At 38.2% G+C, this 15,138-nt stretch overlaps 1 protein-coding gene across 1 annotated transcript in view; it reads right to left on the bottom strand.

The window, feature by feature from the left end:
• Window positions 1–3,035: 3,035 nt before the first annotated feature.
• Window positions 3,036–15,138, bottom strand: part of PCLO (piccolo presynaptic cytomatrix protein) — a 305,609-nt gene continuing 293,506 nt past the window's right edge. The window contains exons 24-27 of the mRNA XM_075274050.1: window positions 9,965–10,023; window positions 8,340–8,474; window positions 6,550–6,695; window positions 3,036–5,829 (exon numbers count right to left, since the gene is read on the bottom strand). Of these exons, the coding sequence (XP_075130151.1) occupies window positions 5,689–5,829; window positions 6,550–6,695; window positions 8,340–8,474; window positions 9,965–10,023 (481 nt within the window). The 3' untranslated portion in view covers window positions 3,036–5,688. The remainder of the gene's footprint in view (window positions 5,830–6,549; window positions 6,696–8,339; window positions 8,475–9,964; window positions 10,024–15,138) is intronic.

Here is a 15,138-nt window from a genome sequence, read left to right as displayed (position 1 = left end):
GCCGGAGGAGGCGGAGTCTAAGGTCGGACCTGAATGGAGACTGGTGTGGAGCGATCTTAGACTCCGCCTCCTCCAGCAGAGCCAGCGCTGATTGGCCGAATTCCGTACTCTGGCCAATCAGCACTGGCTAATGCATTGTATTGGCTTGATGAAGCAGTGTTGAATGTGTGTGCTTAGCACACACATTCAGCTCTACTTCATCGGGCTAATAGAATGCATTGGCCAGCGCTGATTGGCCGAATTCCGTACTCTGGCCAATCAGCACTGGCTAATGCATTGTATTGGCTTGATGAAGCAGTGCTGAATGTGTGTGCTTAGCACACACATTCAGCTCTACTTCATCGGGCTAATAGAATGCATTGGCCAATCAGCGCTGGCCAATGCATTCTATTAGCGTGAACTGAGTTTGCACAGGGGTTCTAGTGCACCCTCGGCTCTGCTACATCAGATTGCTACATCTGATGTAGCAGTGCCGAGTGTGCATCAGATGTGTAGTTGAGCAAAACTGACTCAGCACTGCTAAGTCTGCATTCGCATAGGAATGCATTGGCCAGCCTTCGGCCAATCAGCGCTGGCTCTGCCGGAGGAGGCGGAGTCTAAGGTCGGACCTGAATGGAGACTGGTGTGGAGCTATCTTAGACTCCGCCTCCTCCAGCAGAGCCAGCGCTGATTGGTCGAGTTCCGTACTCTGGCCAATCAGCACTGGCCAATGCATTTCTATGGGGAAAAGTTAGCTTGCGAAAATCGCAAACTGACAGGGATTTCCATGAAATAAAGTGACTTTTATGCCCCCAGACATGCTTCCCCTGCTGTCCCAGTGTCATTCCAGGGTGTTGGTATCATTTCCTGGGGTGTCATAGTGGACTTGGTGACCCTCCAGACACGAATTTGGGTTTCCCCCTTAACGAGTTTATGTTCCCCATAGACTATAATGGGGTTCGAAACCCATTCGAACACTCGAACAGTGAGCGGCTGTTCGAATCGAATTTCGAACCTCGAACATTTTAGTGTTCGCTCATCTCTAGTCAGAATAAATGATTTAAGTTAATTTAAAATCTGTCCATTAATGAACTTTACCCCTATAATTCAGATGTTTATTTAGATCCCTACATTATAGAATAAATACTATAAGCTTGGATACATGTATATATAAACACTACAACACACTATGGAACCAATGGCCACATCTCTCTCTCTCTCAAGTAGAGAAGCCAGTGCAGTCTAGTGGAAGGGGGATTTAATTTCAATTAAAAGGAATGCCTCAGGCCTGATTCACATAACATTAAAAATAGCCATTTTCAGAACACATTAATTTTAATATGTCTAATCACATGTTCATTTTTTTGACTGACCATTTTTCAAAGCCATCAAAAAGACAAAATGCTTTATCTTTCACCATACAGACATATAAACCCAATAGAAATAAATGGATCAATTTTTAACTAATGGAAAATGGATTTTTTTTTTCAGTTTTAGATCCATTAAAGACGGATCAGTGGTTAGGGTCAACAAAAAAAGACCAATGAAATTTAGCAGTTTTTTGCACAGTTAAAATCTGCTGCAAAATTAATGACACTTGGCCATCATAAACGGAAAAATGAATGCATTTTTAAATACTATTAGATTTCTCAAAAACATCACTGTTGAGTAAATAAGACCTAAGACTCGATAATAATAGCCAGTACACAGTGTATGGCTTTAGCTCTATACACTGTGAATATAACAACTAACTGGTGGGGGTGCCAGGTGTTGAGCTGATACAAAATTAACTATTCTAAGAACAGGTCATTAATAGAGATGAGCGAACAGTAAAATGTTCGAGGTTCGATATTCGTTTTGAGTAGCCCCTCAACATTCAACTACTCGAATCGAATATCGAACCCTATTATAGTCTATGGGGGGAAAATGCTCGTTTCAGCGGTAGGCAACATTCGATCAAATTATACTTACAAAGTCCACGAGTGAGGGTCAGGCTGGATCCTCCGAGAAGTCTTCTCCTAGCAGTGTCCTCGTGGCATCTTCCGGCTCTTCATTCACTATGCCAGGCATCGGGCCTGGGCAGAGCCGACTGCGCATGCCCACACTACAAGCGGACATGCGCAGTCGGCTCTGCCCAGGCCCGATGCCTGGCAGAGTGAATGAAGAGCCGGAAGACACCGCGAAGCTGCATGGAGAAGACTTCTAAAGGTAGGAGAAGAACCAGCATTGATTGGCCGACTGTATAGCATTCGGCCAATCAACGCTGGTTCTGCATCAATTTTTTCCATTCTAATAGCGAGTAGTATTCGATCGAGTACGAGTATTTCGAATACCGTAGTATTCGATCGAATACCTACTCGATTGAATACAACTCGCTCATCTCTAATCATTAATATTTAGTCTTGCACAATCATTTTAATTACAAATTTGACTGAATCTTTCCCCATAAAAAACAGATATCAATTCCTGATCAACAGCCTTATGCTCACAGATACTATAGAATGCCACGTTCCTTGTGAATGGTTCCCTTTGAATGCCTGTGTATTAGTACCGTTAAAAGGATAAATATATCTTTCAATCCAACAATTTGATATACTTTTTTTTAAAAAAATCGTAAATTTTTGTGAAGAAACTAAAATAAAAATAATAAACATGCATTAAATTGACAGAGAAAGGGATGTTATAAATATTTATTCATTTGACTGGATTACAACCTTTTGTACATCACAATTTGCATAAGTTCTCAAGTTACATCCTGTGTACAACCACAAAAAACTATGACATGAATTTTTACATAAAATGAACAGAATGAAACAGATTTACAGGCATATTCTATACAGATCATTGTAACTTTTTACATCATTATTTTCCTTAACAAAATATTTTTAAAGGGATTTGAAACAAAAAAATTAAATAAAAAAATACTCAAAACAAACAAAAAAAAAAAAGAGCAGACCTCCATCAATGCATGCAACATTCAATACGAAAACATTTAGTGTAGGACAATACAGAATTTACTTAATTCCATTATAGCTTTTTTTTTTTTTTTTTTACACTTTTCTTTATATCTCTTATATATTTAGCTCTCTGTACAGATTCTCAATGGATGGCAACTAACACACTGTTCAGCCACCGCTGGTTTATCATCTGAGCACATCACAGAACACTTCTAGAGTTACAATTGAACAGAATGCTTACATTTACATGCTGAATGCCTAAGGGAAGTATAACCCTTCGATTCTTTTCATCTACAAAAATGTATACTTATTTACACAATAACAAAATAAAGGAACTTGCTTCTTATGACATTTGCATTCAAAATTCATTAGACTAGCAGAGCATAGAACGGTAATTCTAATATATAGCTAAAGAGAGAATATCAATTTTCTATGGCCAGTGTTGCTTCATATTTTATGATAGCAGGGTACTTTTCCTGCAATGTGAAGAGTAAAATAAGTCTGTTTCGCTTTTTTCAAATTGAAAAAAATCGTATTCAAAATACCTGAAACTACGCAACTTAAACATATCTGAGATGTTAACAAAATCAGGCACTAGTAATGTCTGCAACACTTAAGACTTTGAGGAGTTTGGTCGTGAGAGTAAAGTGACATATGTCGTGTTGTATATTGGCTACTTGAACATACTTTTTATATGTTATTGTTACATGTGCTTAACAAAGACTATGTTTCAAGTATCGCCAACAATTTATAATATTAATGAAAGGATACCGTCTCTTCAATCTGCAGACATAGAATATTAACTCTTATCAACTCACACTCAATATCTATAACATAATTTCCAGACTCGTGAACCTAAAGTATTAAGAATAATATAAATCTCATTCGCATGTAAACACACACACTGTGCTTTTTTTTTTTTTTTTTACTTAATCCTTTCAATTCCTCTGGATTCAACTGAGTTGTAACATTTGCTTTGCTTGCATATAAATAAACTATAAATAAATATATTTTCATGATTTTATCTTGGCTCTCTCTATATAAAATTAAAGTTAGTGGGTGATTAATATTTAACCTAAACTTGAAGCTCAATAGATAACAGAAGCAAAAAGCCATAAACAATGCTAATGTGTTAAAATATATATGCAACAAAAATACTGATATTTGCTTCTTACAATTTTTTTAAATGTTTTTGTTTTATAAGATTTTTTTTAATTTATTTTCACCTACAGAAAAAGCATTGAGACATCAATGTTGCATAGAATACTTCCATAATGACTTAAGAATTTGGTATAACACATTGTTGGCACACATTGGAAGCATATAGTGCACCATTTATGATTCAAGGATGCACCAAAAAAGTTGTCACTCACTCTATACGACAGATGAAGAATGCATCTGCAAGATTTCATTTGTTCAAAAGGTACGAATTCTAAGAATGTCTGCACTAGGGAAACAGATTGATGGTTCGGATGTGCAGCTACTATATACAATTTATGACCCAGAGAGACAGAAAGAAAATGATATTTTATGGTTTGGAACAATAATGCAGTCCTATCAGTGGAATGTATTGTGAGAATAAAGGCAAACCAATGTTAGCCCTGCTAATTTAGTGCTGATTACAGGTTTCCGAGCGAGAATCTGTATTTGTGCTATCATTCTGACTTGACATTTCTATAGCAACCATTCGCATGCTTTGCAGTCTTTTACAGTAAGTCAGAGCATAAAAGAATCCGAGTTTAAAGAAGAATTGCACACTTTTCACGCATTTTAGCTTGTGATAGAACCCGTTAGAAAATAAAAATACGGAAAACTAACACAAATTTCCATTCAGAGTGATTTTAATTGACATAGAATTTTGCTAGAAACCACTGACTGCACCATATAATAGTCCATACTAATTGTAGGATTTCTCAGTAACAATACATTTTCACCATACCCATAATCTCAGTCATTCACCTGAGTTTCTAAGAGAAGATGCAGAACGTCGTCTCAATCATTACTCTTCAAATGCCTTGCCTAATTCTAGGTTGGCATGAAAGACAAGCCCTGATGTTTTATCTTTTGTGAAACATCATGTTACTGAAAGCCTCGGTCTGTATTGTAACACTAATGTTTTAACTCTTACATGTACCTACAAGAACAGATTTGTAATTAGCAACCAATGCAAACAAACCAACAACTGTAAGATTTGTCATAGCTGATGTATTTCTTCATCGAGGATAAGCTCATGTCATCAGCCTTTTTGCTATTTGAATGACAGAAGAAAAGATAGGCACTGCACGCTTACTGTACTGATACTGTACACGTGGCATAGTGAGAACATTACCTGCAACTCATAGGAAGTAAATATACTGGTTAAACTTGCAAATATTCCATATCCAATAAACATACTAAACTGTAATTTATAGTAGCTATAGATGAGAAACATCTAAGGTGCAAATTATGTAGAACACATACTAGTTGTGATACTAATATAGTTTTCTTGCTATGATCTGTTGTGTCTGATACTGCCTTAGAATAGAGTGCTTCTAAGATTCTAAACTGGACTCATTAACATTCTTCTAGATACTAGAGGCCATGTTTTCTTAAGCCTCTGGAATGCATTTTAGCAGACTCCTTGTTCTCCAATCAACTGCAAAACATGTCAACAAAACCTTCTCAGTCTAGTCTGAAACACATTCTGCTTCTTGGGCGCCTTCAATTCCATTTAATCTCTATCCTGACATTGTGCCCCCAGCAAAGACTCTTATCAATGTGTCTGAGTAGAACTGGCTAAAAGTTTGTGCCAATTTACTATCCGTTTTCTAAGGTCCACTTTGTCCAGCCAGATGTAAGCTTCACCAATCAGAGTTTTCTTCATAAATTTTCCTCCATTTGAGGCAAGTAGAATCTATGATACAATATAAATGAAGAATATTAAATATATTTATATGCAGCATCATTCATAATCCAATAGTTCAAACAGATAACCTATCTATCTATCTATCTATCTATCTATCTATCTATCTATCTATCTATCTATCTATCTATCTATCCATCCATCCATCCATCCATCCATCCATCCATCCATCCATCCATCCATCTATCTATCTATCTATCTATCTATCTATCTATCTATCTATCTATCTATCTATCTATTCTCAAATTACTTACCAAGCAAGTTCTTGTTTCTCCAATCTATGTGGATAGATTGAACAGCATTTAATTTCATTGACATCCCATATACATTTCTCCTTTTTGAGATCTTGAATGTTGATGCTATAAAGGTTATGATATTCTTCTTCTTTGGGAACAGGTCAATTATTTACCATGGCTAATACTTCAATTATGATAAAATAAGGGCACAGAGAATGTGCTGACAAACACTGCCTGGAAACCTAAACAGTAGAGGAGTCAGCCGTATGAAGACTCCCATGGATCTCCAGAATGAGGAGAATGGATTAGTATAACCTAGAGGTACAGTGTCCTTCTTCTCGCAAGAAAAAAATCATACTTTTTACAAATTTTCTTACATGGTCTAATCTACTACTGCAGAAAATAATATATGTAAATGTAGTTTGAGTATACATTATGGCTCATTGTTGGTAATATACTTAGAATTAACACTTACTTGCAAAGAGTGTCCAGCAGGACTCATAGTAAATCGAAACGTCTCATTGAACGAAGGTTCCCGATCATGTCTACAAACCCTTGTCTTCTTCTTTATTATTCGCTTCTGTGTTGCTATATTAATAACATACAGCTTCACGTAAAGATCTGCAAAATAATGTAAATCATGTATGTTTACAGGAATTCAGTTTCAGAATTAGGTATAGCTATGAATTAATACAGCACGTATTACAATGTATGTACTTGCTTTCTTTTCCCAGAATGACTGCATATTCTGGTGCAAGCAGGTACAGTTCAAACCACAGTCTATGTCTATACCATTTTTGAATCATGGCAAAGTGAAGGATGGTATAACAGTTGTAGATATTGTGTGAGCCTATGCCCATGTTTTCTCTGTGGCTCAACATACTGGAAAAAGATGACTTAACAAAATGAAAGACAATGATGTCTTAAACAATATGATGTAGTGTAATTTAAAAAAAATTAAAAATAAAGGAAAGTTATCTGGTCACCACCACTATCACCCTAGCACCAGAACCTAGCATATCAAGCCAGCCCTGTAGATAGATAAGTTAGGGTCACCTGAATGAAATGGTGTGTTTGATTCTGGTTACCCTGTGGCTCCCCTGCCAATGAGCAATGGGGATGTTGCCACTTACATCTTGGAGCAATGACAACACCCTCACTGTTCTAGAGAGCTCATTTTTGTATTAAAATCTTAGCAATGGAGCCACCAAGTCACAAGGAAAAATCATTGTTTAATTTAGGTAACCTTAAAGGGGTTGTCCCATCACAAGGATCATATCTATACTGCTAGTTTATGTGGATTAAAGACTTTTCCTAAATGCATTGCTTTATCAAAACTGCTTTGTTTGGCCGCTATCTTAATTTATTCACTTCATTGTTTACACTCCATTTCTATGGCCCTTGGGATTATCTGCTCATTTGTCAAGTGATGTAGCTGTCTGCTTTCAGGGGGGAGGGAGGGGATGGGAGCATCTCTGAGCTGTTTGTGTCTTTTAAGTAGTGGAGCTTCTCAGATAGGAGAGGTGAGAGCTCCAGGATTTTTGAGCTCTTATCAGTCGGTTTAATTGAATTTGGCTGATAAGGGCTGAGATAGGGAGTCCTCTGTATGTACTGCAAGCTGACTCAAATCCAGCTCTGCTACATCAGTTTCACACTGTGGTAATTCATTTACAACCAATTGCAAGGAAGTGAAACCCCGCCACCAATGTGCTGAAGAAAAGCAGGAAGTGAAGAGAGCACAACAGCCTACAGGTTAGTGAACAAGTGTCATGCGAATACCCCTTTAACTTATCTATCTGCTGGGCTGGGTTCATATACTGGTTTCTGGTGACAAACTCCTTTTAAGGTGAACTCGACAGAGTTGTTCAACAGTCTATAGGGATATTTGAGGGGGAGGATTAGCAAACAGTCCTGTCTCCCCTTATTAGAGATAGAAAATCTCTAATATTTCCTAAAAGAGCAGAAATATAAGACATATAAATACATATTTGTTGAGTGTAATTCAATCGTGGACAACAACGTACATTCAGTACTGGACTTATTCTGCAAAGAGAAACACAGACACACCACACAAATGCTACAACACTCTTGAATACTGTCTCAAACAGTGTCAGACTGTGTGTAGACATTTCAGGTTGTAGTTGTCCATTTATTCATACATTTCCAGGAGGAATAATAGATGAACAGAGTTCTAAGAAAAGATGCTAAAAAATTGTTATTTTATTGGGAAGACATGTAGACAACTGTAATATTGCTTTAGTTTACCTGGCAGATGATCTGGAGACTTAAATTTATAAGTAATATTTCTGCACTGTAGGATCTCTACGATCAGCTGCTCCCCATCTGTCTTCATCTCTTTTTTTAGGGCAATTTTGATTTCACCCATGACTTGGGTTTTACCTGGAGATGAATGCAACAGTGTAAGCATATGAAGGACTACTTTTCATCTTTTGTTCACACCATCATCAGTTGTACTACTGAACAGTAATTTTATGCAATATGAGATAAATAGAAATAAGCTTTTCTAGGATGCAAATAAAGCAAATGATTTGTTTATGGTCCATCGTGATGAGAAGTAGCAAAATAACTATGAAACATTGCTCTGATCTGCAACCTGAAGACGTAAATCAAGCTGTTCAAGGCCTCAACAAGCTTGTAAGAATGAATGTTTCCATGGGGAGACATTTTCTGTTTCCTGCCATTACAAGCAGTAAACTACATGAGTAATAATGTTCTTCATGTTGTGATAAAATGAGAAAAAATACGTTTCAATGGCAAATACAGTTTAATAAAAAAAGATCTTATAATGTAGTACATATTTCGATATCACAAGAAATATAAGGTAAACTAGGGGTCAAATCAGGTTTTGTTTTTTATCTTTTTCATCTTTTAAGCTCAGCGTGACCTCCCAGTACAACTCCTTACAACCATCGGCCATTTCCCATCCATACATTTTAGCAGCATTTACACTTGTCTTTCCTTCTTTATCTGGGCCCAGACTACCATGGAGACTTACAACATGTCTGTTAGAGGATAGACAGTTGTATGAGCTGCTGATTCCAATACCCTTTTCCTATGTCTCAGACTGAAAAAGAGGCTTCAATGATTTCAAACATTCAGACAGAAATTTAAGAGTAGAATAATAAAAAAAAATTATGTATCTGCTGTATATGGTCTATATTATTGCATACAAACCGCCCCTCATTCGCATCCACTGTCAGTACCTTTACACTGTAATTGTGTCCACTTTTAATAAGCAAGTTTATTTTGTCTATTATATTGTAAGATTAAAAGCCAATGGTCAATGGGTATGTATTTACTTTATATCATGAGTCTAATTTCCTAAAAGCTACACATTTAACCTTGTGTAAGAGACCAAGGGAAGTGGTGTTAGGCCGGGACCCCACGGGCTGGAAATGCGTTTTACAGTATCTGCAAAGTGGATGGGATTCTTGCAAATCCCATGCTCACTATGCATTTAAAACTGCAGCTCGGACACGTTGCAATTTCCAAAACCGGCGCAGTTTTGGAAATCGCAGCATGTCAATTATATCTACGGAAATGCCGGCGGCTTCCCCGTAGATATAATTGCAACGGAAAGTCCACAGAGGAAAACTCTGCAAACTTTCTGTTTAAAGTGCTGCGGGAAGAACCGCAAAGTGTTCCTGCCACGGTTTTTCCCGCAGCGCTTTGTAGCTACAGGTCGTCCCATGGGGCCTTAGCCTTACACTATAAATGATTCATTTTACAAAATCGATGGCAATCAGTTTATGTGATACATTTGTAATTTAGAAATTGAGACTGCTTCTCTAAACTGCTAAAAACCAAAGAAAATAATGTTGGTCAATGTAGAGAAAAAATATGAATGGAAATGTCATGGTAGGTCTAACCTTCTGTTTCAGTCAAGCCCAATCCAGTCTGGTCTTGCCCATTTTGGTTCATTTTACCACTGTTAAAAACAAGGGTATTATTACTAGTCCATTTTCATGTAAAAAAAAAATCTAAATGATCTAAAGCTGCTATTGTACAGTTTCCAATAGTGCATTAGTTATAGGCCAGTGTACTATCAGATAATACAAGACTTTTACCACTTTCAAGAGAGAGGCTGAGAGTCTATAGAAATGGGAGACAGAAACGGCAATAATTAATATTTTATTGTTGATCCCTCAGAACCAGTTGGATAATTATTATGATAAATGATATTAGCGGTTAAAACATTTGATGGTTTTCTCTCCCATACAGAGGATGATGCCTATAGAGAGCAAAACGTATGATGCTATTTTTTTTTTTATCTACACACAACACATGTAAGGCCTGCTTTTGGATGTTTTATTTAGATACATTTTTATTATAAGCTTGTATTCATTTAGTCATTAGACCATCAGATTCAATGTACATGATTTTGAAGGGGTTTTCTGGGACTTTAACATTCACGGCCTTAACTTAGGAGAGGTCACTAATACCAGATTGGTGGTGGCCGAATTCCCATTACCCCCACCATTCAGCTGGATGAAGTGGCTGTGGCAATCTACTGAGCACTGGTTTTATCAACGTTTGGTAGCAGCTGTTAGGATACATTCACACTACAATTTGGGGGTTTGTTGCTGTCACCCATCATAGAATGACAGCAATGGACATTAACAGTAGTAGAATAATGGACACAGATGTAGTCCCTTCATCTGAGTCCATTCCCATCGACTCTAGTGTAAACTTCCATCATGTCTGCTTACTTTTGTAACTGAAGAAAAAGTCCTGCATACAGAAGAAAGCTTTTGTTTTTTACATGGGGTGAAAACAGACAGACATCAGGGGGAGGTTGCTTCTGTGGGTATCTGTTGTTGAATCTGAGAATCTTTTGCTCTCATCCTATGATTGTAGTGTGAATCCACCCTTATTTGTATACCAACCCAGTCTCATTCACTTGAATAAACAAACTGCAAATAGCTGCAGTATCGGACACCAGAACTTGTGAGACTACTTTATCCTTAAACTATAGCTGCTGGGAGCTGGAAACCCCACATCAGAGGGGTTGGCCTTACAACTCAGTCTCACGGTTGACAGTGAGGAACACCCACCTTCATTCATTTCAAGACTATAGAAGCAGGGGTCACACGGTGGCTCAGTGGTTAGCACTGCAGCCTTGCAGCGCTGGATTCCTGGTGTTCAAATCTCGCCAAGAGCATAAAACCATCTGCAAGGAGTTTGTATGTTCTCCCCATGTTTGCATGGATTTCCATCCCATATTCCAAAAAGACATACTGATAGGGAAAAGTGTACACTGTGAGCTCTATGTGGGGCTCACAATCTACATTAAAAAAATAAATAAATAAAGACTATAGAAGTGAACTATCTGGGGACATTTCCCCCGCCCAGTGATGACACTGAGCTGTGTGAATGGCCCCTCTGACAGTGCAGTGATATCAATAGCCACAAATGATGGCACCGACATGTCTAGATCTGAGCCAAATACCTGCAAAACTGAAAGTACATTGAATTGAGAGCACTGCCCTCTTAGATGATATGTAAGGTTCTTTATAAGTGTTTTCCCTATCACAAGAAATTATTGCATGTTGTTAGAATATGGGCTACAACTGCTGGAAGCCCCAATGATCCCATAAATGAACAATCTACAGAACTAGTTCCAAAAAAAACCAACCAAACATTAAAAACTGCTCAAAATACAGATGTAGCTAAGTTTAAAATGACATGTAACACATTAATAACACTGTGGCGCAGAGTAATCAGGATTTTTTTTAACAAAAGCTTATGGCAAATCTTATCATCTGTAATAAGATATCAGGCTGCATAAAGTTATCACACGGCAGGAAGTCAAATTGAATCTGCTATATCTGTAGAATAAAAAAAGAAAATTAGCACTCTCCATCCCTGGCATTTCAGTGCCCCATGACTATCTTTCCAGTCTCTGTTTACATTGTGTGAGCCACAACGCCAGTAATCTGGCAGGTAACTGTTATGGCTACTGATTTTTCTTCAGTGGTCACATGTCGTTCCTCATTGGTGTACCATGTAGGCATTACATAGCTGCTATGAAACCCGGGGGAAGAAGGGATCTGGCATTAAACTTCTTCTTCTGCTTCCCAACACTAATTCACTGCTTTTTCCTTCAACCACCACTGGGCAGTGCACAATGTATGGAGATTTTAACAGATTTAAGAGATTTGACATTGAGTTCAATGATACCTGTATTAATCTCTATGCATTGAGTTCCAGTTGCCTCGTACAAATATTAAAAAAAATATAGTGGATGATTTGTACAAGGCATGTGCATCTTTTGCTACTTAACCTGAAAGTATTGGGGTGGGGGATGGGGGTGGGCTTTGCTCCCCATCAAATTTACAGGTGACGTAATGCCTGAAATTTACACTAGCCCCTAGTTGATATAGATTTCAATTTCTGGTGCTTGGACATTTCACTCCAACTTGGCTGTTCATTAAGACAATACAATATGCCAATCTTAGTAAAATGGTCCACAGTGTTCAGAATGATCACCATATTAATATAACACCTGGGTGATGTGGAGTGTGAAATTTTTTGTGAAAGAATTCTCCAATACTATGAAAACATTACAGGGACCTTTATATTTTGCTATGGGGCTCTATGATATCAGTGTATGTTCCCACTGTTCACATGTAAACATAGACCGGTAGGATCATTGGAAAGCCAGTGCTGGAGTACCAAAGGAACATAGAGGAGAGTACTGAATCTTTTATTATTTTATGCAATTTTTTTCGTAAGGTGTATAACCCCTTTAAACACAACAGCAACATTTATCTGTGGACTGGATGTTTCCTTCCAGTCCTTGTGCTATGCATGAGCTAAATCTTATATTTACATAATTCCTTCTGTACATTCTAGGAAATGAGGGTCAACCACCTACAGTATTAGTAAGTGATGGTAAATGCTCATGTTATGCTGTAACTTCCTATGGTAATAAAATGCATTAGCCAGATGTCCCATGTTGCGGAAACGCAGCTTTTTGTGCAGATTTTGCTGTGTTTCCGCAAACATGGAGCCTCAGCCTAAATGAAACTAAATGAGTTTCTCTCAATCAATTGGTATAAATAACATTTTGTGTATGAAGACTAATGTCCATCAGAATATTCCCTACTGACTTTACCTTGTAAATAAAGTAATTGGCCCAGTATAGAATCTAGTAAGAGTCATTGCATGGTAGAAAAGTGTTGATATACACTCACCGGCCACTTTATTAGGTACACCTGTCCAACTGCTCGTTAACACTTAATTTCTAATCAGCCAATCACATGGCAGCAACTCAGTGCATTTAGGCATGTAGACATGGTCAAGACAATCTCCTGCAGTTCAAACCGAGCATCAGTATGGGGAAGAAAGGTGATTTGAGTGCCTTTGAACGTGGCATGGTTGTTGGTGCCAGAAGGGCTGGTCTGAGTATTTCAGAAACTGCTGATCTACTGGGATTTTCACGCACAACCATCTCTAGGGTTTACAGAGAATGGTCCGAAAAAGAAAAAACATCCAGTGAGCGGCAGTTCTGTGGGCGGAAATGCGTTGTTGATGCCAGAGGTCAGAGGAGAATGGCCAGACTGGTTCGAGCTGATAGAAAGGCAACAGTGACTCAAATAGCCACCCGTTACAACCAAGGTAGCCAGAAGAGCATCTCTGAACGCACTGTACGTCGAACTTTGAGGCAGATGGGCTACAGCAGCAGAAGACCACACCGGGTGCCACTCCTTTCAGCTAAGAACAGGAAACTGAGGCTACAATTTGCACAAGCTCATCGAAATTGGACAATTGAAGATTGGAAAAACGTTGCCTGGTCTGATGAGTCTCGATTTCTGCTGCGACATTCGGATGGTAGGGTCAGAATTTGGCGTCAACAACATGAAAGCATGGATCCATCCTGCCTTGTATCAACGGTTCAGGCTGGTGGTGGTGGTGTCATGGTGTGGGGAATATTTTCTTGGCACTCTTTGGGCCCCTTGGTACCAATTGAGCATCGTTGCAACGCCAAAGCCTACCTGAGTATTGTTGCTGACCATGTCCCTCCCTTTATGACCACAATGTACCCAACATCTGATGGCTACTTTCAGCTGGATAATGCGTCATAAAGCTGGAATCATCTCAGACTGGTTTCTTGAACATGACAATGAGTTCACTGTACTCCAATGGCCTCCACAGTCACCAGATCTCAATCCAATAGAGCATCTTTGGGATGTGGTGGAACGGGAGATTCGCATCATGGATGTGCAGCCGACAAATCTGCGGCAACTGTGTGATGCCATCATGTCAATATGGACCAAAATCTCTGAGGAATGCTTCCAGCACCTTGTTGAATCTATGCCACGAAGAATTGAGGCAGTTCTGAAGGCAAAAGGGGGTCCAACCCGTTACTAGCATGGTGTACCTAATAAAGTGGCCGGTGAGTGTAGTTTTCTTGCCTGGCAAAAGACTCTTTATCATTCAGCTGGTACCAGACAATGAGCTATGAGCAAGTAATGTATGAGCCAATATTTTTTGTTTCATATTGAATAGGTTAATAGCAGAGAGAGAGCGTAAAAAACAATACATTTACATATAAGGCATATAATAATAGGGCTTAAAGTATGATAAAGAAGTATTACATTGATGATTGTATTTGCTCAATAATCGGTTCTCCACCATCTTAAGGCCTCTTGCACACAAAAGTCTTTGCACATGAAAATTCTAATAAGACTGTTACATAGCTTCAGAATGCCCATGCTGGGGTTATCTGGGACAAATTTACTGGTGATCTAAACATAAAACTTTTATAATTCAACCACATAATTTTTTGCAATTATATTTCCAAAAGTCACAGCAAAACCAAACAGTAAGACGATACAATTGAAATGTACCTATGAGTGTAATGAATTTCAACATTGAACAGAAAAACATAGCTTGTGCCTTTAATACTCTGTCTAGTACTCTTTAATTCTCTGTCTAGCACTCTTTAATACTCTGTCTAGTACTCTTCAATACTTTGTCTACTACTGTTTAATACCCTGCCTAGTACTGTTTAATACTCTGCCTAGTACTGTTTAATACT

Source organism: Leptodactylus fuscus, chromosome 5 (genome assembly GCF_031893055.1).
Source record: "Leptodactylus fuscus isolate aLepFus1 chromosome 5, aLepFus1.hap2, whole genome shotgun sequence".
In the NCBI taxonomy this organism is placed as follows: Eukaryota; Metazoa; Chordata; class Amphibia; order Anura; family Leptodactylidae; genus Leptodactylus; species Leptodactylus fuscus.
This window is presented reverse-complemented; position numbering and strand designations above follow the sequence as displayed.